This window comes from Molossus molossus, unplaced genomic scaffold (assembly GCF_014108415.1).
Source record: "Molossus molossus isolate mMolMol1 unplaced genomic scaffold, mMolMol1.p scaffold_m16_p_8, whole genome shotgun sequence".
NCBI classification, from domain to species: domain Eukaryota; kingdom Metazoa; phylum Chordata; class Mammalia; order Chiroptera; family Molossidae; genus Molossus; species Molossus molossus.
The window spans coordinates 67,943,252-67,968,511 of NW_023425402.1; the positions used below are offsets into that span (position 1 = coordinate 67,943,252).

The 25,260-nt window shown below is 39.0% G+C and overlaps 1 protein-coding gene across 9 annotated transcripts in view; it reads right to left on the bottom strand.

Annotated features, from left to right (window-relative positions):
* The window catches only part of CDK19 (cyclin dependent kinase 19), a 157,300-nt gene that overhangs the window by 17,563 nt on the left and 114,477 nt on the right, over window positions 1-25,260 (bottom strand). For all 9 annotated transcript variants that reach the window (XM_036248020.1, XM_036248022.1, XM_036248021.1 and 6 more), the window contains 2 exons: window positions 9,630-9,687; window positions 4,222-4,353 (listed from right to left, as the gene is read on the bottom strand). In XM_036248020.1, the coding sequence (XP_036103913.1) occupies window positions 4,222-4,353; window positions 9,630-9,687 (190 nt within the window). The remainder of the gene's footprint in view (window positions 1-4,221; window positions 4,354-9,629; window positions 9,688-25,260) is intronic.

Genomic DNA, 25,260 nt, shown 5'->3' on the forward strand with positions numbered 1-25,260 from the left:
ATGACACTGACCAGGGCTAAGGATTGAACCTGCAACCCAGGTACGTGCCCCTGTCTGGGAATCAAACCTGAGACCCTTTGATCCTTGGGCTCACGCTTAAACCACTGAGCCAAACTGGCCAGGGCCCAACTTCAGTTTTTTTAAAAATTGTAAGGTCTTGAAGCTGATAAATACACCAGTAGACAGACACCAGTAAAGAGAGATGTTATCTAAACACATTCACTTAGATGCTTCCCCAACCATCCAACACCTCAGGGTAAAGTTAGGTATTTTTGAAAGTCTTATTAACTATTTCAAACTACCAGTTATAGATTATTCTATTTGGAATTCATACATTGAAAAACTGTAATTTCAATTCAGAGACTATATTAACAGTGCTTTGTGAAATATACAAATGAATTAATTTTAGTGAGATGTACATTCACTTTACCCACTTAAATATTGTTTAATAAGAATTTTAAAAAAATAATGCAGACTGTGGTATAGTATAGAAAAGTAGAGTGTTTAGTAACCTACTTAAATGTGGAAATCACATTCTGTAGACAAGCTAAATAAGAAAAAAGTCAAATTATACCCATTAGCTAGAATTAGTGTGTGCATACTATTTTGTAAAACAAATTGCCAAATGCAAAAAAAGTAAATAAAAATCTAGTAATATCTCACATATCTGACTCCATTCAGTAATGGTTTCCTTCCACATAAGTTAGTCTTTTGGATAATGGGAACATATCCCTTCAATAACCATTTTTATTACACTACTATCTGTCATCTTAAGAGGCTATAAAATAGAAAATATAATGTCATCTTTCTTAATGATGCAGGCGGTTCATGTCATCACGAACATTCCATCACTGAAGAGTAACACTGTTCAGTGTCGACTTTTTAATGATTTTCTCTCCTGTTATCATGATGGTTGTCACTCTTGCCCCTGATATGGTTACCTCAGATCATCCCATCTCTATTCCTGCTGGCTGCCTCAACTATGCAATCAACTGGGATGACTACTGTATGCTGCAGGTCATGACAATTCCTGGTTTGTCCACAATTCAAAGGACAGGAACCAGGATCTGGATTTCCCTGAGACCTGCTAAGAGAAGGAACCTCAGTGTAGCAGGTAATGTTTAATTCTAGGGTTTCCTGCCTCATATTAGCCTCTACTTTTAAATGGTCACCTGGTTCTTGTACCATTTATATCCATTTCTCAGCTCTCTTCTATCTTGTTCTTCTCTCTGTCTCTGTCTCTCTCACAGCCATTTCCCTTCCCCACTAAATGTCATTCCATAAACCTCCAATGATATCAAATCATCAAACTCTCTTTAGAAATAGTATTCATTTCTGACATAAACCAGATATGGAGAAGAGTAAGAATGAGTGAATGTGTGTGCATTCAGATGTCTGGTATGAATATATTTCAAGCTTAAAGATAACTGATTTGGGGATTATTCTTTTTCTGTGTCTTAACTTTTTTCTTAACTTCTATCCAGAATGGATAATTGAGACTTGACTAAAATTAGAAAATAGTGATTATGTTTTTATCTTTGGATAAGTGGTAAATCTCATTTACTGAGCAAGTATGTTATAAGACAGTTAAAATTCTATTTCAGTTCTCTTTACCCTGAGAAAACAGTTGGTTTCCAATTCAAACTCAATTATCTTTGTTTCTCAAAAAACACATCTATTTGTAATTATAGAGCAATTAATTATAAAATATTCATAGAACCATGCTTCTCAAAGTGTGGACTGTCAAAATGTGTGGACCACATTCAATAATCACTTAAAAATGGGCCTTACCATAGATTTTGTACAAGAATCTCTGAGAGTTGGACAGACTTTGGTGGAGGGTCATTTAGTTTAACAGAGGGTTTTGTCTGAATTTGCCTTTTCTTACTGGGAATCTCCCTTTTAGTTATGGATTGTATTAGTGCTTGCTAAGAGTCCAACACATACAGATTTCCACTGTTACCACATCCTTTATCCCTACCCTTTACCCTGGGTTATCTCACCATCAATTCTGTTCTAAAGCACCACCTAGTACTTCCAACTAACACTCCCCCTTTTCTCTGCCTCACTTTCAGTCTCTTCCTATCCTCTGGTGCCTTCTGAGATTGCTTAAGAGATTTTAATGTTCTCAATACAAAGAGAGACCCAGTATCAGAAAAAACAAACATAATTCTAAAAGTCTCCAAAACACAGCACTACAGCCAGAGTCACTCATTGGGATGTAGGTAGTCAGGCTCTGATATTATTTTTTATTTTTTTATCCTCACCTGAGGACATTTTTCTATTTTTTGTTCAGCTAGAGTGGGAGGGAGGGGGAGGAGACAGAGAGAGAGAGAGAGAAACATTGATGTGAAAGAGACACATCGAGTGGCTGCCACCCACACAACCCAACCAGGGCCAGGGACAAATTGCAACCGAGGGACATGCCCTTAGCAGGAACCGAACCTGATCTCTCTGGACCGCAGGCCGATGCTCTAACCACTAAGCCAAACTGGCCAGGGCCAGGCTCTGATTTTAACTTCCCCTTCTTGGGCTGATCGAGTCCATCCATTTGTTTTTTGTAGTTCTTCTTTCTTCACCCTTTACAGACAGCTGTCCACTGCTAATAGCATGGCCTTGGCACCTCTGATATGGGGTGTCACTATGAGCACAACTGCTGTGGGAAGGATCTACATTCCTCTACTGTCAAACACATACTGGTGTAACTCACCATGCTGAGGCTACTCATGTGCGTTTTCACTCTTTTATGAAGTATTATAATATTTCAGCACTGCACTGGTTATCAATCCCTGGACAACGTGTTGTGGGTGTCTGAATTTTGCAGAAATCAGGTCTCCCAAAGACTGAGGACATTATTATATTAAAATTTGTTTCCATTCTTACTGATGAATAGGTGAATTATCAGTCTAATCTTTCAAATGTAAGAACTTCCTTTGTAGTTCCTTGGGTGTCACCAGGTTTTTCATAAGCTTAACAGAAAGGATTGTGCTTACTTCTCTATAAGCGGAAAATCTAAACAAATATACTTAGCAAATTTAGGTACCTTACAAAACTAGCCCATCTATTAACAGTACTATTTACTTCCTCCCTATCCTCTCTTTTTACCACTTTTAAAGAAATCTCTAGCCCAGCCAGTGTAGCTCAGTGGTTGAGCGTCAACCCATGCACTAAGAGGTCACCAGTTGGATTCCTGGTGAGGGCACATGCCCAGGTTGTGGGCCAAATCCCCAGTGGGGGTCATGCAGGAGGCGGCCAATTGATGTTTCTCTTTTAAATATATATATATTTTTTTATTGATTTTAGAGAGAGAGAAAGGGAGAGGGAGAGAGAGATGGAAACATCAATGAGAGAGGACATCGAATGGCCACCTCCTGCATGCTCCCCACTGGGGATTTGGCCCACAACCCAGGCATGTGCCTGGACCGGGAATTGAACCAGCAACCTCCTGGTTCATGGGTTTTTCTATTTCTCTCTCCCTCTCCCTTCCTCTCTCTCTAAAAAAGTCAATAAATAAAATAAAAGAAAGAAGGAAATCTCTAGATTTGAGGCGGACTCCCTTAGTTTGCAGCTGGGTCCTCTGAGGATAAAATAGTGACCAGGTAGCAAAATCTCTGACGCTTCTGTTCTGAAGCCAGCTTTAAATCCTACAGAGAATGTGTTTATAACAGATTTTCCTACTCAGTTTTTTTTTTTTTTAACTTGGAGAGATGGCAAGATGCTGAGCACAGCTAATCTACCCAGAGTCTGTCAATTTTCTACCTTAATAGAGAAACTGCCATTCTGATCATTGTAATGGCAAGAAAGATTAGTCATATTGTTTCTTGCTTAGGAAAGGCTGACTGACTAACTTTCCCCTAAACAGAACACTATGTGATTCCTGTTTTTCTGTTTGTGAAGAAAACTATTTTAAACCTCTTTCCAGTTCTTCTGATTGATAGTGAGTGCAAAATAAAATTTGCATGTTATCATTTCCATAGCAACTCAAAAAGATCAGATACCTGTATTCTCTGAAACAAAATGATTTCCTCTTTTAAAAAAACCATTTTCTCCTATACAGTTAAAAATCCAAACCCACTAGACTGTAAAATTAGGACTACAGAAGATAGCAGGACTTTTACAAAGAGACAGAAAGTGGTTTTTACAAAGCAGCTTCATTATTACACCATTTAATATTTATGATAATTCAATGCCAAGACAGTAAATCATTTTAGACCAACTCACCAATGGCTTTTGTATAATGCCTTGCACCAAGCAAAAGTTCTGGAGCCCGATACCAAAAAGTCACAACTACTGGATCCAGATCTGCTAGCGGCTTTAGAGGAGAATTGAATAATCTGGCAAAACCCATGTCAGCTAAAAAAAAATAAAATAAAATAAATTAAAAGGAAACTCAGTTTGGCATGCATACATGGTTGATGACAATAGTTACTAACCTTACAAAGCAAGCCTTTTCCTCCCTTTTCAACCGGTGGTCTGTACCAGGCACCGGATCACCCCTTCTGAGGTAGAAACTACTATTGTACCTATTTTACAGATGAAGAAACTGAAGCTTAAATATATTCTGCCTTGCCCAAGGTCACAGAACTGCTAAGTAGAGTCAGAATGAGAATCCAAGTCTGATTTCAGATTCCTGTCTTTCAGAGATAGCTACAATATTCTTCATTTTTTTAAAAAATTGAAGATAGTATAAGTTTCCATGATTAATTATGACTTCTGTATGACTACACACTAAAAACAGACTATATCTTAGGTCACTGTGTGCTAAAATCAGTTCTTATGAACTCATGAAAGCCGATTGGTACATGTCTTATCTCAACTCTGACTTCAGTGACATCATGTTGGTGGCCTGAAATTGGCTGTAGTGACAGTATTTATATCACGAAAAATAGCAAATGCTACAAATTTCCCCCCACCCCACCCCACCCCACAGAGAGCCAGTTCTGTACAGTGACCACTACATCATATACATGTTTCCAAGAACATGTAGGAAATACATGAGATAATTTGTTGTAATTCAGCATTTAACAAAAATCCGTATCAAAGCTAACTGATTTAACTATTAGAGAACTACAAAGGCAGTGAAAAGAATATTTATTACTAAATAAGGTCCCAGAGACTATCTAATTTTCTTAAGGTTTCATAACAACAAATATCTTACATGTACAAAAAAACTTTAATTTACAAACTGTTTTCAGATACTTCATATATCACTTCATTTAACCCTCATAAGAACACTGGTTTAATAAGTATTTTGGTCCCTACTTCTGAGATAAAAAAATCTAAGGCACAAAGCAGTTAAATGACTTGCCCATGGTCACAGGGATAGTAAGTAAAGATGCCAGTACTCAAACAAAAACCATGTTATAATCTAGGAGTTACATTCTTAACCACTGATCTGACATCCAATAAACTATACACACTATACTTATAACTACATGTCACAAAGGGAAAAATCATAAAATCTCTAATTTGAAATATATAATATGCAAGTATATTTGATTATAAGGGGCCCCAATGTATTATACAATGCACAAGTAGTACATAAAATTTCAACTACAGAGAATCATTTAATCTAAAACTAATATGCTATGACATAATATACATTAAAATTTTAATTTACAGTAATATTATTTCTTGAGAGTTTGAGTAACGTATAAGACTTTCTGAAAATGTTTTGGAGAAGCCAGGTCTTAAAAAAAATAAAGCTGTCCAAGGAAGCCTATGCTAATGCCTACTCTTTCTTCATTAATTTTTCCTATAGCAAACAGATAATTCAAAACCATTCTACCAGAAACTACATTTACTTCAAAGCATTCCTTTATAAATTTAACAGGTACTGTCACTGATGGCAAAGTAATATGATGGAACGCTGTTCCACCCATTGAAAAACATTTTGTTTTGCCCTGGCCGGTTTGGCTCAGCGGTTAGAGCGTTGGCCTGCGGTCTGGAGAGACCCGGGTTCGGTTCCTGCTAAGGGCACGTACTTCGGTTGCAGTTTGTCCCCGGCCCTGGTCGGTCGTGTGGGTGGCAGCCACTCGATGTGTCCCTTTCACGTCGATGTTTCTCTCTCTCTCTCTCTCTCCCCCCCCCCGACTCTATCTGTACAAAAATTGCAAAAATGTCCTCGGGTGAGGATAAAAAAAGAAAGAAAAACATTTTGTTTTGAAGTAAAGGCTAAAGCCAACATGTCTCCCCTTATTCTCTACTTCCTTAATTTTATGTAAGCCACACCTATTTACTGTCAAATGAAAGACTGGAGGACACAATATACATTCTTGAAAACAATCCCTGTCTAATATATGAACTTCAAAGGAGTTTTAAACCATTTCCAAATAATTACTAATTTAGACAAAAGGTAACTTAGCTTAAACATTACTAAGAGTTGTTTTCCTAAAATCAGATATGAATGAAATTTTCAATTCAGTTGGTAGCAGCAGTAAAATGGTGTGGGTACTAACTAGGCAGTATCAAATGATAGAAAACCAGCAAAAGACATTGTCTACCACCAAGGAGCTTACATGAAGGTGAGATGACAAAATACACAGAGTAAAATTTTTTAAAAAAGGATAAGTGCTGTAAAGAATAAAGGAAAGTTGCTACTGGTTTCTACTAGACTCTGAGTGTCTTGAGGGAAGAGCCTATGTCTCCTTCATGGTTTTATCTGGAACAATGTTTGATAAACATTTGTATGAGTGGTCTAAACTGAAAGTAAAACTTGAGCTGGGTTCTGAAATAATGCGCTATTTAAATTTAATGCAATTTAATCAACTAGATTGTTTATTTTACCTTTATTATTAAGTATTGCTTAGTTTTAACCCTGGTTCTATCCTTAATCTTGGACAGAATTTCAATCCTAAAACTCTTAATGGTAAGGCAACTAACTACCCTGCTGGGATACAGAATTTTATGTTGAAAAATAGTAGAGATATTTGGGAACAGTAAGGGGGAGACATTAAGTTTGAGTGAATGGATTAAATATGACAGGTACAAGCAAGGGAAAGTATAAGAAGATAATGATGAATTTGGTTTGGAATAATGGAGTATAGGTTGCCAATAGGAAACTAAATAGAGATAAGAATTTCATCTAAGGTGACAGAATGTAATCTGAGATCCAGATTTTAGAATAATTTTCACAAGAGTCCAAGATTTTGAGGCTACAACTAATCAGTTCCCTAAAGAAGTAACTGTAGAGGGAAGCCAGGTCCAAAGCCAGTGCCTAAGGTGTCTTGAAACAAAAGGTTAATAAGAGACAATAATAAATAAAATACAGAAGTAACAGCAAATGTGGTACATAGAAAAACAGAATTATGTGATGCCATATAGACCAAGAAAAAAGACAGTCTCAAGGCCAGACTGATGGAGAACAAATGGCTAAGGCAGTAAAGGAAAATGGTGGCTAAATACAGGCCACTAGATTTAGTGAGACAGAAGTCAAAGGTGTCCTTTTACTTTTTATTGTTTTTGCATTTATCCTCAGATAGAGCAGGAGAGAAAGAGAGATAGAAACACTGATTTAGTGAGAGATTGTAGAGAGTGAGAGAGACACATCGAGTGGCTGCCACCCACACGACCCCAACCGGGGCTGGGGACAAACTGTAACTGAGGTACATGCCCTTAGTGGGAACCGAACCCGGGACTCTCCAGTCCACGGGCCGACACTCTAACCGCTGAGCCAAACCAGCCAGGGCCAAAGGTGTCCTTTTAGAGAGCAGTTTCAGTTGAGGAAGGGAATTAGAGGCCAGATTATAACAAATCAGGGTGAGTGGACCAGTGAGTGAATATGTGTTCTAGAAGTATAGAGACAAGGGGAAAAAAACAAACAAATGGTAAAGAAAACAAAATGGATGTGAGAATATTTTCAAGTTGGGAAAAGGATCATGAATGATTAAAGGTGAAGAGGAGTAACTTGAGAAGGGAAGAATGGAGATTCCATAATATGAGTAGCTGAAGGAATAGCAGAAAGATAATTTAAGCTAAGAAGGGCACTAGATGGGCCTTAGGAGGGAAGAGTCACTCTTTCTCTGAAAGTTTCAAAGGCAGAGCTATGCGAACAAAAAATGGTCAGTGAGGTCACACCAGACAGCTTTGCTGTCACTAAGTAGTGATGCTTGCAGGAGAAAGACTCTAGACTTGGAATTCAAGTCCTTCCTTTGAAAGGCTGAACAAGCTACAATCTCTCTAAATCCAGCTTTCCTCATCTACAATATCTATCATACAGGGTGGTCCTGAAAACAATGAAATAACTAACATATGAAAGTATCTATTACAATGCAAAGTAAACTGTTTATCTTATTGTCTCTCAGAGGGAGGAATCATCCTTTATCTCCCTTCCACTTTCACCAGTGTCTAGCAAAAAGTAGGTACTCAATAAATGCCTGTAAGAAAAAGTGTATTAAGAGTGAGACCTGCACTGCAGTCTTATCATATCTGAAGGCTGATGGAGACTTTCATGCTAATGAACAGAATTCCTTTATCAGAGTTGCATTGTAGCAGGATAAGAAGATATCTGATCATTTTTAAAGCTTTAGACTTTGGCAGCTACTCCAGTGATGGACTGACATGTTGGGGAAATGATAAAAGAAACTGGATCTGGTGATATGAATTGAGCATAAAAAAAAAGAGTGAGTGAGAAACAAGTGAGGAGTGGTACAAAGGAGATGAGGGGGAAAGCAGAAGGGGAAAGAGAAGGAAAGCAGAGACCTGGTTCTTAATTAACATCAATAAAACTTTGGAATGACTGAGTCTCAGTAAACTCAGAACAGAGGTTTAAAGAAAGGGAAGTTGGTTTAGAACGGGTTCTTCAGGGCCTGGGTTGGTGTATTAACTGAAGAAATAAAAGCAAGCAGCAGAGCTGGCTCGGTTGAAGTGGGACAGAATGAATTTGTAGTAGGTCAAGTTAGCATAATTTTGCACCACTTCTAGCATGATATAGTCTAATAGTAAAGAAAGCAGGTTAATGAAACAAAGTTTATTTTTAAATCTTTCTAAAAAGCACTGAACAGTCAAGAAATGTAATTTCTAGCAAAATAAATGAAAATAAAGCCTTTTTAAGCTAATTTTCTCCCCATATATGTCATAGATATGAATGATGCCAGAACTTTTAATATATAGATAAGACTCTTTTTAGTGTCTTAATGTACGATTGGCAAGAAAGAGGGTCTATAACCATATATACTCATTAGGAAAGGATATGTTGGTACCTGGCACAGGACGTACTTGGGGCAGGGGGAAGATATCTGTGAAACTCTATATGTATTAGGTGAGAATGGGAGGGATTATATTTAAGGAAAGAACATTTGGCAAAGCTGAGACAAAAGTAATACTTATGGGATTATGTTTAGGGTGACTGCAAGACAGTAATAGTGACATAAACACATACTTGGGATTTGGTACGGGCTTAAGTTTTTTTGTGGGCTTCCTTGTCTCAGCTTAGAATTATAGAACCTTATTTTGGGAGTAAACTTGAGGGGTTTTATAAATTATCTATCTGTATTTCCCAATATCTTTTCTAAAAATATTATGAGAAAGTAATTTTTAAAGTAACTACTTAAATAAGAGTATTGAAAAAGGAAACCATCTTTACAGTCACTTCAGTCACTTAATAAATTATTTTAGAAATAATTACCTACCTATTTTGACTCTCCCCCTCTCAGGACCTTCTCCCATTACTAGGATATTTGCTGGTTTCTAGAAATAAAAATAGAGCATTCAAATTACAATGTTTATTCTTTTGACATGCTCTAAACTATAAAAAAGTATAATCAAATATTAAGTACCCTCTACATAGTTAAAGTATTTGACATCCTTGAAGTTAAGCACTAACTTTCTATAAACATCCTTGCTATGGAAACATCTTATTTTCAAAATTATATCATATAAATAATTACAGAGGAATTAAAGCTGTCACTTCTATTTGTCCCACAGAAGTAATGAGTAATAATAATTTAAAAACCTATACAAATTATAAACTGTCTGCTTGCTGACCACAACAGTTTTTGTGGTTGAAAAATTTATATAAAATTTCAAACCACAACATAATTACCTTCATTTAAACAAATCAAATGGAATATTCCTTGCTAAATATTTCTAAACTACTGTAGGAAAATATGATCAACATTCAACAGTCTCCATTAAAATTCATACATGATTTTAGCTATAGTTCATACACAAGTGAGAAATTCAAAATACATATAACTTCAAGATGTAAGAAAAAAAAAACCAAGACTAATACAGCTATATAAAGAAAAAAATAGGCTGCAAATGTATCCAACATTTTTTAAATCCTCTTCATTTGTAGACACACAGAAACAGAGGAACTGTCGAGATAGGCCTTTGGACATAAGTCTCCTCTGTAAATTCCATTTCCAAGGTCTTCTCAGCTGAAATGAAGGAGTTATGAGCTGAGTAACATCTTAAAGAAGAAATTAACAGGACTTTCTAACTAGCTGAAGTCAGAAGATTAAGACAAAGGGTGATAAAGATTTCACCAAGGTTTTGAGTTTATCTCACTGGAAGAATCATGGTACCTTTATTATGGAAAAGTTGTGAGAAGTACTGGTTTGGGAGTAGGAACAACACAGAGAAGGAGATGGCATATTGAGTTTGAGGAAGGTGAGATACCTAAGTCATACTAGCCAGGGGAGTGAAAATAGGAAGATCTAGATTTGAAAGTTATTGTCACTGGAGTGTGATAACTGAAGACAAAAGACAAGACTGGTTTACCATAGCAGGAAGAGAAAAATAGCATCAGTCAAAAACAGAACATTCAAAATTCAAGCTCGAGAACTATTTATCAAAGATCCATTATGTACAAAACATTGTACTGGAGACTTTCAGGAAACAAAGAAAACCTCTTGACTCCAGGATCTTAAAATCTAATAAAGACAGACAGACAGCTTTTATAATATAAGGTATTATGAAAAGTACCAAAACAGCAAAATAAAATGTCAGCAATGAATGATTCTTCTCAATGAATATTAGTCTTTAGTAAGATGACTTTGCTTGAATAAGGATGACTAGGATTTTGATAAGCATAAACCAAAAAATGGCTTTTCAGGCTCAGGAAACCCTGTAAGCAAGGGCATGGTCACATAAAATCATCAACATTGCATATTAAGAGAACCTAAAGTGTTTTGATATGACTAGAGCACAGAATGCTCAGTCTAGACTAGAAACTATGTTGGGAATAAAATGACACATTAAAGAAAATGGAATTACAGGGAAGAACCAAGTTGTTTGGCATTGGGGTAAGAGCTGGAGAGGCAGCTTTCTCCTGGACAGACATGCTGGTAGGGACCTTTGTTCCTTTGGTGAGTCCTTCCCCCACAGGGCCTGCAGACAGGGGCCATGTCTGGGACTCCAGCAACCTGGCCTACACTGTTAGCCCCACCCTAGTGATTCCCTAAGGCCCTGTCCCACCCAACATTCAGGCTCACCCAAGCTGTTTCCAGTGGTTTTACCATAGGAATGGCCTGTCTTGGCTCCTGCTTCAAATTGTCCTAAAGTCTCTCAAACAAGCAGCATCTGGTCTCAGTGAGCCCCATACCTCTCATTAAGTGGCCCCAGACCTGGCACTAGAAGCAGCCAGCCTTGGTAAATAGCTTGGCTTTGCCTGGGCACCTCTATGCCCAGCACAAGAAGCAGCCATCTGCAGATCACTTGTAGCTTATGTTTGGTGGCCCTGAGTAGAACACAGGCAGTGACTGACCTTGCCCCAGAGCCAGCACAGCCAGTGGACAGCTTCAGATCATGTAAAAGCACTACCACCCAACTACCTCCACTAGTGACAAACTAATGGAGTGGACTCAGTGGGTACCAGAGCCCTGCTGAAGTCAGTCTTGCTCTGTGTTGTGGTCCCCTGCACAGCTGATCCTCCAAGGTAGTCAGAGGTCAGTGGGTATAGCCAGTCCTTGCAGCCGATCAGCCTGAGTAAATCCCTCCCGTTAATATGCCAATAGTAGTCAAGACTCAATTACAACAGAAGGGTGTACAGTCTACATGAGGGGTGTACCTCAAGGGCCCAGATAGGGTGATCAGGGAGGCTGTGCCACTGGACCCTACAGGACACCTACTACAACAGGCCACCCTAGGAAGCTTAGGAAACATAGCAACTCTACCTAATACATAGAAACAAACACAGGGAGACAGCCAAAATGAGTAGACAAAGAAACATGTCCCAAATAAAAGAATGGGACAAAACTCTAGGAAAAGAACAAAATAAAATGAAGATAAGCAATCTAAAAGATGCAGAGTTTAAAACACTGCTTATAAGGATGCTCAAGGAGCTTACTGAGGACTTCAAAAGCATAAAAAAGAATGAGTCAGAAATGAAGGATGCATTAACTCAAATAAAGAATAATTTACAGCCCTGGCCAGTTTGGCTCAGCGGTTAGAGCGTTGGCCTGCGGTCCAAAGAGACTCGGGTTCGGTTCCCGCTAAGGGCATGTACCTCGGTTGCAGTTTGTCCCCGGCCCTGGTTGGTCGTGCGGGTGGCAGCCACTCGATGTGTCCCTTTCACATTGGTGTTTCTCTCTCTCTCTCTCTCCCTCCCACTCTATCTGTACAAAAAATGAAAAAATGTCCTCGGGTGAGGATAAAAAAAAAAAGAATACTTTACAGAAAATCAGTAATAGAGTAGGAAAAGCCAAGAAGCAAACCATCGAATTGGAATATAAGGAAGCAAAAGCACCCAATCAGAACAGCAAAAAGAAAAAAGAATTAAAAAAAAAAAAGGACTTCCGGTCAAGATGGTGGCGTAGGTAAACGCAGTATTGCATCCTCCCACAACCACATCAAAGTTACAACTAAACTACAGAACAACCATCATTCAAAACTGCCTGAAATCAACCTGAATGGAAGTCCTACAACTACGGAATTAAAGCAGCAGCCACATCCAGACTGGTAGGAGGGGCGGAGGCGCGAGGGCCGGTGGTGAAACGGGCTGGTCCCACACCTACGTGTGGCGGATAAAAACAAGGAGGGTACTTCGGCTGGGAAGGTCTTTCCTGAGGACTGAGGGGTCCCTGTCCCACACCAGACGCCCCGCTCAGGGTTCCAGTGCCAGGAAGAGAAGTCCCCATAACTTCTGGCTGGAAAAACCAGCAGGAACTGAGGCTCCAGGAAGCTGAGGTGGCTGGAGCCCCAGGAAGCTCCTTAAAGGGCCCGCGCACAGACTTATCAAACTCTCTCCCTCTAAGCTTGGAGGGGAGGCAGCTCGACGGGCACCAGAGACATACAGGGAAGAACTGAGCTGTTTGGCACTGGAGCCAGGGCTGGAGAGGGGGCTTTCTCCGGGACAAACGTGCTGTCAGAGGCCTTTGTTCCTTTGGTGAGCCCTTCCCTGGGGTGGCAGACAGCTGCCATATCTGGGACTCCAGCAACCTGGCTCAAACTGATTGCCCCACCCTGGTGACTCCCTGAGGCCCCGCCCCACCTAACTTTCAGGCCCACCCAAGCTGTTGCCAGTTGCTTAACCATAGGATTGGCCTGTCTTGGATCCTGTTTCAGGTTTTTCCTATATTATTTCAAACGAGCAGCATAGGCTCTCAGCGAGCCCCATACCTCTCATTAAGTAATACACAGAAACAAACACAGGGAGGCAGCCAAAATGAGGAGACAAAGAAACAGGTCCCAAATGAAAGAACAGAACAAAACCCCAAGAAAAGAACTAAGTGAAATGGAGATAAGCAACCTAACAGATGCTGAGTTCAAAATACTCCTTATAAGGATACTCAATGAACTCAGTGCGAACCTCAGTGAACTTAGTCAGGGCCTCAAGAGCATAAAAAAGGACCAGTCAGAATTGAAGGAGGCATTAACTGAAATCAAGAATAATTTACACAACTTCAATACTAGACTACGTAAATCCAAGAAGCAAACCATCAATTTGGAATATAAGGAAGCAAAAAACGCCAAATCAGAACAGCAAAAAGAAAAAAGAATCCAAAAAAATGAGGATAGTGTAAGGAGCCTCTGGGACAACTTCAAGTGTGCCAACATTCACATCTTGAGGGTGCCACAAGGAGAAGAGAGAGAACAAGAAATCGAAAACCTGTTTGAAACAATAATGGCAGAAAACTTTCCTAACTTGGTGAAGGAAATAGACATACAAGTCCAGGAAGCACAGAGAATCCCAAACAAGATGAATCCCAAGAGGCTCACACCAAGACACATCATCATCAAAATGCAAAAGATTCAAGACAAAGACAGAATCTTAAAAGCAGCAAGAGAAAAGCAGTTAGTTACCTACAAGGCAGTTCCCATTAGGCTGTCAGCTGATTTCTCAAAAGAAACTTTGCAGGCCAGAAGGGAGTGGCAAAAAATATTCAGAGTGATGAAAAGCAAGAACCTATGACCAAGATTACTCTATCCTGCAAAGCTGTCATTTAGAATCGATGGCCATATAAAGAGTTTCCCAGACAAGAAAAAGTTAAAGGAGTTCATCACCACCAAACCATTGTTATATGAAATGATGAAGGGTCTTTTTGAAGAAAAAGATAAAATATATGAACAAACAAAATGGCAATGAATACATATCTATCAACAATGGAATCTACAAACAAAATGAACAGGAAGAACAAACATTCTCATAGATACAGAGAACATTTTGTAGGTTGCCAGATGGGAGGGGGTTTGGGGGAATGGGTTTAAAAGGTGAGGGGATTAAGAAGTACAAATTCGCCCTGGCCTGTTTGGCTCAGCGGTTAGAGTGTCGGCCTGCGGTCCTGAGAGACCCAGGTTCGGTTCCTGCTAAAGGTGCGTACCTCGGTTGCAGTTTGTCCCCGGCCCTGGTCGGTTGTGCGGGTGGCAGCCACTCGATGTGTTCCTTTCACATCGATGTTTCTCTTTCTCTCTCTGTTCCTCTCTCTCCCTCCCACTCTACCGGAACAAAAAATGGAAAAATGTCCTCGGGTGAGGATAAAAATAAATAAATAAATAAATAAATAAATAATAATTAAAATTAAAAAAAGAAGTACAAATTCATTGCTAGACTGACAAGCCTCAAAGGGAAAGGGGTTGGGGGGGTGGGAAGAAATAAACCAAAGAACTTATATGCATAACCAATGGACACAGACAATAGTGTGGGAAAAGGCGGAAGGGGTCAGGAGTGGAGAGGAGTGGTTCAATGGGGGAAAAATGTGGAATATCTGTAATACATTCTACATTCAACAATAAAGATTAATAAATAATAATAATAAAAATAAAAACACTTTTTCCAAAAAGAAGGGAAAAAAAAAAAAGAGGATAGTGTAAGGAGCGTCTGGGACAACTTCAAGCATACCAACATTTGCATCACGGGGCTGCAGAAGGAGAAGAGAGAGAGCAAGCAATTGAAAACTTATTTGAAAAAGCGACTGAAAACTTCATTTGGTAAAGGAAACAGACATACAAGTCCAGGAAGCACAGAGAATCCCATACAAGATGAACCCAAAGAGGCCCACACCAAGACACATTATCATCAAAATGCAAAAGGTTAAAGACAAAGAGAGAATCTTAAAGGCAGCAAGAGAAAAGCAGTTAGTTACCTACAAGGAAGCTCCCATAAGGCTGTCAGCTGATGACCGGCTGGTGTGGCTCAGTGGCTGAGCATCGACCCAGGCACCAAGAGGTCGCCAGTTTGATTCCTGGTCAGGGCACATGCCCAAGTTGCAGGCTCAATCCCCAGTAGGGGGTGTGCAAGAGGCGGCCAATCAATGTTCTCTCTCATCCATGTTTCTATTTCTCTCTCCCTCTCCCCACCTCCAACATCAATAAAAACAAAAAAATTCAAAAAAACAACTCTCAGCTGATTTCTCAAAAGAAACTTTGCAGGCTGGAAGGGAATGGCAAGAAATATTCAAAATGATGAAACGCAAGGACCTACAACCAAGATTACTCTATCCTGCAAAACTATCATTTAGAATCAATGGACACATCAAGAGTTTCCCAGATAAGAAAATGCTAAAGGAGTTCATCACCACCAAACCAGTATTATATGAAATGCTGAAGGGTCTTCTTGAAAAAAGAAGATAAAAAATATGAACAAAAAATGGCAATAAATACATATCCATCAATAAATACAGAGTTTGTTGACTCTACAAACAAAATGAACAAGCAGAACAGAAACAGACTCATAGATACAGAGAATTTTTGTTGGTTGCCACACGGGAGGAAGTTTGAGGGGATGAGCAAAAAAGGTGAAGGGATTAAGAAGCACAAAATAATTGGTTGTTAGACTGATGAACCTCAAAGAGAAGGAGGGAGGGGGGCGGGAAGAGATAAACCAAAGAACCAATGGACACAGACAACAGTGTAGGAAAGGCAGGAGGGGGCAGGAACAGGGAGGAGGGGGTCAATGATAGAAAAAGTGGGGGGCACCTGTAATACATTCAACAATAAAGATAATTTTTTTTTTTAAAAAAAGAAACTGGCCCTGGCCGGTTTGGCACAGCGATTAGAGCGTTAGCCTGTAGTCTGGAGAGACTCGGGTTTGGTGCCCGCTAAGGGCACGTACCTCGGTTGCAGTTTGTCCCCGGCCCTGGTTGGGTCGTGTGGGTGGCGACCGCTCGATGTGTCCCTTTCACATTGATATTTCTCTCTCTCTCTTTCTCTCTCCCCCTCCCACTCTATCTGAACAAAATATCAAAATCGTCCTTGGGTGAGGATTAAAAAAAAAATAAAAGAAACTGGAATTGCCTGGCTGGTGTGGCTCAGTAGATTGAGTGTCATCCCATGGACTGAGAGGTCCCTGTTCAATTCCTGGTCAGGTCACGTGCCTGGGTTTCAGGCTCGATCCCCAGAAGGGGGCGTGCAGGAGGCAGCCAACCGATGTTTCTCTCTCACGCTGATATTTCTCTCTCTCTCTAAAAGAAATCAATAAAAATCTATTTTAAGAAAAAGAAATGGGAATTTATTCTGTAGGCTAAGCCAAGACAGAATAGTGAGATAATCAGATATTTAGGAAAAAACTCCGGTAGCAATGTGAAGATGAATTGGAAGGGACCTAGATAGTATTATGCTAAGTGAAATAAGCCTGTCAGAAAAAGACAAGTATCACATAATATCACTTGTATATGGATTCTAATGTACAAAATAAGCTGACGAACAAAACAGATCCAGAGACATGGAAGCATGGAATAGAATGACAAATCTCCGAGGGAATGGGAAGAGATTATATGCATATATGCACAACCCATGGACACAGACAATAGTGTGGTGAAGGCCCTGGGGGAGGGAGCAGGGTGGAGGGGTCAATGGGAAAGAAAAGGGGGGACATCTGTAATACTTTCAACAATAAAGATAAATTTTTAAAAAATAATAAAATAAAATAAAAAGAATGAATTGGAAGGGATGGATAAACCACAAAGTAGAGACAGAGAGATGAGTTGGATGTGGACCACAACAGCCTAGGAAAAAGTAAGGGCACCTTAACTTGTGACAATAGTAACAAAGGAAGATATCAGAGCAATTCAAGGTAAAAATTGAATACTTGGCATGGCTTTTTAACACCACCTTCTCCACCCTCCATAGTCAGTCATCCAACAAATACTGACTGAGCGCATGCTAAGTATCAGGCAGTGGTTTTTGATGCTAGAGATACAGAGTAGACAAAACCAGAAAAAATTCTCACCTTTATGAAGCTTACATTCTAGAGGGAAGAGACAGGCAATAAACAAATGTATAGTACATCAGATATTGTTAAGCACTGTAGAAAAAAACAACAACAAAAAAACAAGGAGACTATAAGAAGTTCCCACACCTGGTATTATGGCTAAGTGCTCTAGAGCACTCTTGTCATTATAGAACAAATATATACTACATAAGAAACATTCCTGGAAGGATCCCTGATCTCACAAGAGGTCTACAACTACCCACAGGCTCACCCCAAATAATATATCCTTGTGGTTTGAGAGTGACACAAAGGTAGGATGGGCCTGAAGGCAGATGCCAATAACATACTTCAGTGGGGACACTGAACCTTGGGCTACCAGCAAAGTGAGGAAACTGAGCTCAATCAGCCAAGATTTTTTTTTTATCCTCACCCAAGGACATTTTCCCATTTTTTGTTCAGATAGAGCAGGAGGGAGAGAGAGGAAGAGAGAGAGAGAGAGAGAGAGAGAGAGAGAGAGAGAGAGAGAGAGAGAGAAACACTGATGTGAAAAGGACACATCGAGTGGCTGCTGTCTTCATGACCCAACCAGGGCCAGGGACAAACTGCAACTGAGGTACGTGCCCTTAGCGGGAATCAAACCCAGGTCTCTCTGGACCACAGGCCGACGCTCTAACCGCTGAGCCAAACCGGCCAGGGCTCAATCAGCCTAGATTTTTAAGGGGACTAAAGTAAACCTAGATGCTACCAGTAGACATATAAGAAATCCTCTGTGGAGAAAAAAAATTCCTAACTTAGGCCCAAGACTAAAACTCCATTTCCATGCTAAAATCATATAATTTCCATATTGGATTGAAAACAAAATCCATTTTATACCATTTATAAGAGATCCAACTAAGTGGAAGCACCACAAAAGCTAAAAGTAAAAGGCAATTAAAAGGTAGATCAGGCAAACTGCTAAAAGAAAGCTGAATCAGCTAAGTAATGTCAGATAAAATAGCTTTAAAACAAAATCATTGCCCTGGCCGGTTTGGCTCAGTGGTTGGAGTGTTGGCCTGTGGACCAGAGAGTTCCCACTACGGGCACGTAGCAAAAAAAAAAAAAAGACAAAATCATTATTAGGAGTAGAGATGGTCACTATATAATAATACAAGGTTCGATTCACCAGGAAGAGGCAACACTCCGAAACTTGTGATGTACTTAGGGGGGAAAATATATATAAATATAAATATAGATAAATAGATAGATAGATAGATAGATAGATAGATAGATAGATAGATAGATAGATAGATAGATAACTTCAGGGAGGGAACAGACCAATGATATTATACTTTTCTCGATTACTGATATATCAAGCAGACAAAAGATTAGTAAGGTTTAGACTACCCAAAGGTCACAATTAGCAAGGTTTATCTAGCAGTGATATATATATCTTTTTACCCAATAACTGGAAAGTACACATTTTTTTCAATAAAGCACACATGAACATTCACAAATATGATCACCTACTAGCAGGTCTTAAGAAATTTCAAAGAATTGTCATCAAACAGGCTATGTTCTCTGACCATAATGTAATTAATTTAAACATCAGTTGTAAAAATATAAATTTAAAGCTCTATATATAGTCCGGCCGGTGTGGCTCGGTGGTTGAGCAATGACCTATACACCAAGAGATCGCCGGTTCAATTCCCGGTCAGGACACATGTCCAGGTTTTGTGGGCCCAATCCCCAGTAAGAGGCATGCAGGAGGCGGCCAATCAATATTCTCTCTCATTGATGTTTCTATCTCTCTCCCCCCTCTTCTTTTCTCTCTCTCTCAAATCAATAAAGGGGGAAAAAAAAAAAAACTCTCTCTATATAATTTGGAAATTTAAAAAGATTTCTAAATTGCCCAGGCTGCTGTGGCTCAGTTGGTTGGGCATAATCACGTATACCAAAAGGTTGCTGGATAGATTTGTGGACAAAAAGGGGCAACATACTAACCTGACAAGCTCAGGGAAGGCCTGTGTGGTGGCCTTACAAACTCAAAGACCTAAAGTAACCACAAAGGAAGGTCTGAAATTTAAACTTTTGTACCTGAAAGCAGTTTATGCCATGTAGTCATGTCCCAGGCAGGTATCTTCCCTGACAAAGGTCAATCTTTACCTTAACTGAGCCTGTCTATTGTCTTTTTGTAGCTATGATAACATATCTTTAGAATGTTGGAAGTAATCTTCCTTTTTCCAGACCCCTCAAAGCACTGGAACCACTCTGTGGAGATCACAGATCTCATTATTATTGAGTTAATTGTTGACTGTTAACTATCCTATACCCACCTAGTAAAAGATGTATATGTCTATCTTTTTGTTGTTGTTAATCTTCACCTGAGGATATTTTCCTATTGAATTTTAGATAGAGTGAAAGGGAGGGAGAAAGGGAGAGAGAGAGAGAAACACAGATGTGAGAGAGACACATCGAATGGGGCCAAGGATCAAACCCAGGTACATGCCCTTGACCTGGAATCGAACCAGGTTCGATCCTGGGTCAGGTACACATAAAGGAGGCAACTGATCAATGTTTCTCTCTCACATCAATGTTTATCTCTCACATTGATGTTTTTCTCTCTCTCTCTCTCTCCTTTCCTCTCTCTAAAATCAATTTTAAAAAGCTTGTCTTTTGATGCCTGGTCAAGATGGTGGCATAGGTAAACGTGGTACTTTCCTCCTCCCACAACCACATCAAAATTACAACTAAACTACAGGATAAACATCCTTCAGAACCGCCTGAAATCGAGCTGAATGAAAGTCCTACAACTATGAAATTCAAGAAGAAGCCACACTGAGACTGCAATCAAGGCTCAATTACAACAGAAGGATGTAAAGTCCACACGAGGGGTGCACCTCGAGGGCCCAGCTGTGCCAGGGAGGCTGTGCCACTGGAACCCATAGGACACTTACTACAACAGGCTACCCTAGGAAGCCTACGAAACATAGCAACTCTACCTAATACATAGAAATAAACACAGGGAGGCAGCCAAAATGAGGAGACAAAGAAACATGTCCCAAATGAAAGAACAGAACGAAACTCTAGGAAAAGAACTAAATGAAATGGAGATAAGCAATCTAAAAGATGCATAGTTCAAAACACTGCTTTGAACTATGAGAGCTCAATGAACTTAGAAGTTCAATGAACTTCGTGAGAATGTCAAAGAACTTAGTGAGGATCTCAAGAGCATAATAAAGGACCAGTCAGAAATTATGAATGCACTAACTGAAATAAAGAATAATTTACAGGGAATCAATAGTAGAGTAGGTGAAGCCAAAAAACAAACTATCGATTTGGAATACAAGGAAGCAAAAAACACCCAACCAGAACAGCAAAAAGAAAAAGGAATCCAAAAAAATGAGGATACTGTAAGGAGCCTCTGGGACAACTTCAAGCGTGCCAACATTCGCATCTTGGGGGTGTCAGAAGGAGAAGAGAGAGAACAAGAAATTGAAAACCTATTTGAAACAATAATGGCAGAAAACTTCCCTAACTTGGTGAAGGAAACAGACATACATGTCCAGGAAGCACAGAGAGTCCCAAATAAAATGGACCCAAAGAGGTCCATATCATCATTAAAATGCAACAGGTTAAGGACAAAGAGAGACTCTTAAAAGCAGCAAGAGAAAAGCAGTTAGTTACCTACAACGAAGCTCCCATAAGGCTGTCAGATGATTTCTCAAATGGAACTTTGCAGGCCAGAAGGGAGTGGCAAGAAATATTTAAAGTGATGAAAAGCAAGGACCTACAACCAAGATTACTCTAACCTGAAAAACTAGCATTTAGAATCAATGCCATATAAAGAGTTTCCCAGACAAGAAAGAGCTAAAGAAGTTCATCATCACCAAACCTATATTATATGAAATGTTGATGGGTCTTCTTGAAGAAGATTAAAAAATATAACCAATAAAATGGCAATAAATACATATCTATCAACAATTGAATCTATAAACAAAATGAGAAAGCGGAACAGAAACAGACTCATAGATACAGAGAACTTTTTGTTGGTTGCCAGATGAGAGGGGGGTTGGGGGAATGGTGAAAAAGGTAAAGGGATTAAGTACAAATTGGTTGTTAGACTATGAACCTCAAAGGGAATGGAGGTGGTAGGGTGGGAAGAGAAAAACCAAAGAACTTATATGCGTATCCAATAGACAATAGTGTGGGGAAGGCAGGAGTGGGACGGAGTGGGACGGAGTGGAGAGGAGGAGGTTGGGGGGAGGGGGACATCTGTAATACATTCATCAATAAAGACAAGTTTAAAGAGGAAAAAAAAAAAGCTTGTCTTTTAAAATAAATAAATAGAAATAAATTCTGCCTTATCTGGTTTGGCTCAGGGGTTAGAGAGTCGGCCCTCAGAACAATGAGTCCCGGGTTCGATTCCAGCAAAGGGCATGTACCTCGGTTGCAGTTCGTCCCCGGCCCTGACTGGGGTTGTTCGGGAGGCAATCAATTGGAGTTTCTCTCTCACATTGATGTGTGTGTGTGTCTCTCTCTCTCTTCCTCTCTTCTTCCCTCCCGCTCTATCTGAAGAAAAATGGAAAAATATCCTCGGGTGAGGACTATAAAAACTAATAATAATGAATTCCAATCATCAAAGATAAAGAAAATTTTTTAAAAGGAGTATAAATCAGAAGTATTTATTACACTCGTAACAAAGATATAGTATCCAGAATAAAGAATTACAAATCAATGTGAAAAACAACCTAATAGAAAAATTGACAAAATTAACCAAACAGGTATTTAACAAAAGAAGAACTGTGTTTAGCCACTAAGCATATGAAAAGATGTTCAACCTCATTAATAATAAGGGCAATGCAAATTAATATCACAGTGCGATACCATTTACAACTAGTATATTGGTTAAAAAATAAGAACTGCTAAATAGTAAATGAGTCCAGAGGAACTCCAATACATTGCTGATGGGAAAACAAATTACAACTTCTTTGGAAAAGAATTTGGCATGATCTTGCAAAAGTGAAAAATTGCACTACCCTTTGACTCAGTAATTCCATTTTTAGATACACTAAAGAATGTTCATAGAAGCACAATTTGTAATACAAAAAAATATGGACACAACCCAGATTTCTGGCTAATAGGAAAATGAAGAAATTAATTGTGGTAGTCACACATGAATTTTAAAATAGTAGTGAAGCCTGGCCAGTGTGGCTCAATGGACTGAACATTGTCCCATGGACTGAGAGGTTCCTGTTCAATTCCTGGTCAGGGCACATGTCCGGGTTGCACGCTTGATCCCCAGTAGAGAAAGTGCAGGAGCAGCCAATTGATATTTCTCTATCACATCAACATTTCTATTGCTCTCTCTCCCTCTAAAAAAAAAAAAAAAAGTCAATAAAAACATTTTTTAAAAAAAGATAAAACAGCAATGAAAATCAGTGAATTATAATAAAGGCAAAAAAAAAAAAAAGTTCAAATCTTGGAAGCATTATGTTGAATGAAAAAAGCAAGTTTTAGAATGTATACAGCAGGATGCCATTTTCATAAAACTTAAAACCAAGCCAAGTTTAAAAGTATACAGTTTAGCCATACATATAAATGTAATAAAACTGTTTTTACAAAGAAGTGAATAATGAATTCAAAATTTGGAATATTTGTTACCTCTTGGAATGAGGCAGGAGAATAGGATGGGAAAACATAAGTAGAAGCAAATTATTGGTAATGTCCCAGTTATTGGGTTAAGTGATGGGCTCTCAACTGTTAAACACTGTGAAGTACATAAATGTTCCAAATATTCTTTTGTATATCTCATGTATTAATAATATAAAAGACAGAAAGCAAAGAATGGAAATAGGCACTGTTGGGAGTGGGTTGGGAGGGTATTATTTTCAACATTATTTAAGTATTATTTTAAATTACTCAGAGAACACCTCCTTGAGAAGGTAATATTTGGGATAAGATCTGAAGAAAGTGCAGTATAGGCCAGCTGGAATCTAAAGGGAAGAACAGCCTGTGCAAAGGGAAGAGCAAGTTGCAAGGCCAGAGGCAGGAGTTTGCCTGGTAAACTGAAGACATGCTAAGGAAAAATAGTGGGCAACAGGAAGAGTGATAGAGTACTGATGATTCGAGAGAGAGAAACCCAAGGGAGGGCTTGCTTGCTGTTCCCAATTGTTCCGCCTTGGGCACAATTTATTTGAGAATAGGATAAGTACTTGAGCACTGTCTGGCCTGTGCTGTGAGAGTTGGTGAGGGCTGCCACAAGATGTGCAGAAGGGCAAGGTCATGGTGCTTGGAGCAGTTAGGCAAACCTTGGAGAGCAGCAGGCTGCCTAAATGGTAAAAGAGCAAAGAGGTCAATGTGGCTAGGTCAATGTGAGAGGAGAGTCAGGGTAGAAGGAGCAGTGGAGAGGTAAGGAAAAGGTTGAGGAGGGGGTTATCAATCATACAGAGTGATGTGGAAACGTGGAAAAACTTTAGGTTTTACGTGACTGGAATGAGCATCATTTTGTTATATTATCTTTCTGTCTAACCCATAATTTTTACAAGTTGTGTAATACATATGAAGATTTTGGTATTTTGCCCAATCTCTGATAACAGGACTTGGGGAGCCTGTCATTTACTTCTACAATATGTATTTTTATAATGTTTACTTTTGTAGATTTTGATATTGTTGTAATTACAGAAATAGTATTTAAAAAAATATAATAAAGAATAAATAATGCTGAGAAGAATAAAGGGTAGCTAGATGAAAAAGAGCCGATTAAAGAACCTGCAAAGGAGTATCCACAGTAGGAAAATGGCATAGGGTTCTAGAAGCCAAGAGAGTTTAGAAAGGAAGATGTGATCTTCTGGTGCAAGAGAATGAAGCTGTGAAAAGGCAACTTTTGGACAATTAGGAAGTCACTGGTGACTCAGAAACAATTTTTGTGGATTTACAGAAGATAAATACAGTAAATAATACTCAAATAAGTGGAAAGAACATAAAAGACAGAATTAGAGTGTACTTTTTGAAGGTTTTAGTGCAAAAAGAGATCTCTGGGATATAACAATTTAAAAAATTCTAAAATCAAATAAACCATCATACATACCATTTGCTACATAATGTGAATTTCAAATTCTGAGCTTAAGTCCTTTTTAAAAATAACAATATAAGATAAAAATACAAAGCATGTGATATGGAAGCAAAAGTTGTTTCATATAAAAAAATGAAAACAGATTATGAGCTGCTGAATAGGAGAAAAACAGGAAGCTGTTCTTATATCATGTTAGCTAATGCTTATTATAAGTTCCTGCAGTCAATATTATGTGGAACAGAGACTATGAGCACCACAATGGAATGAGGATACACACACACACACACACACACACACACACACACACAGATCTAACTAGTATTGAAGTTAGTAGAGAATACTTTTGACACACTTGAAGCCCATGCGAGCTCTAAGTGTGAGGTCTCCACGTAGAATCTGAAATGAGGGTAAAGGTAGTGACATGGTTTAGGGAAGCAGTGACTATGAGCTCTTTTGTATAGTCTAAGAAAGGAACCAGAGCTTGGGCAGTATCCACAGAGAAGGGCTCCTGTGGTCAGATTAAGATCTAGAATTGCAGAGGGAATCATTTTTAAATGTTCATCCCTTAACTGGGATCACCTGTCTCTTTAAGAACAAGTAAATACAAGTTTCAAGACCT